We start from the raw sequence: 621 nt of genomic DNA, 5'->3' as shown, positions 1-621 counted from the left end.
CACTGTTCGGTGGCAGTTGTGTCACGGTTCTCACTTTACCAGCCACTCACTACCATTTAGGAGGTCAGGGTCTCTTCTTTGCTTGCTTTGGTTTTTGCTCTTGTACTTTGAAACCTCTGTCCTGACATGAATTCTGCTGATGAGGAACTAACATGGGAGGAGTCTGATCAGGGTAGGGATGGGCTTGAAAAGTAGTTTGGTTTCCTAATGTGTTGCTGACCCATTTGCGTGATTTGGAACATATCATTTAAACCTACCTGTGCCTCTGTTACCCCATCTGTAAACTGGACCTAATCCTACCTCATATCTTGGGCATCTTGTAAGGTCTAGTTTGTGCTCTGAGATCATTAGTTGAAGCGTACTGTATATAGAAAAACTATTAATACAAGCGCCAGCTTTCTCTTTTTTTTTTCTTACTTTAGTAATATGTTCCTTGGAATATGCTCTGTCTGAAATTGCTGTTAATTTTTCTCTTAAGTCAATGTGACTTTGAAACAAAACTGCAATTTCAGTACTTTGCAATTCAAAAATTAAAGCAGAAAAGCGCTGTATTATGCAGAACCAAACAAGTACATGCTGAGATAATGAATAAACCGATGAAACCAACATAAACTGCTAGCT

The 621-nt window shown here is 39.1% G+C and overlaps 1 protein-coding gene across 1 annotated transcript in view; it reads left to right on the top strand.

Moving 5' to 3' along the window:
* Window positions 1-621, top strand: part of PDCD11 (programmed cell death 11) — a 25,597-nt gene that overhangs the window by 13,013 nt on the left and 11,963 nt on the right. The window contains 1 exon segment of the mRNA XM_009703561.1: window positions 17-63. Within this exon segment, the coding sequence (XP_009701863.1) occupies window positions 17-63 (47 nt within the window).

Source organism: Cariama cristata, unplaced genomic scaffold (genome assembly GCF_000690535.1).
Source record: "Cariama cristata isolate BGI_N322 unplaced genomic scaffold, ASM69053v1 scaffold18757, whole genome shotgun sequence".
NCBI classification, from domain to species: domain Eukaryota; kingdom Metazoa; phylum Chordata; class Aves; order Cariamiformes; family Cariamidae; genus Cariama; species Cariama cristata.
The sequence above is the reverse complement of the archived record's forward strand: the minus strand, read 5'-3'. Positions and strand labels throughout refer to the sequence as shown.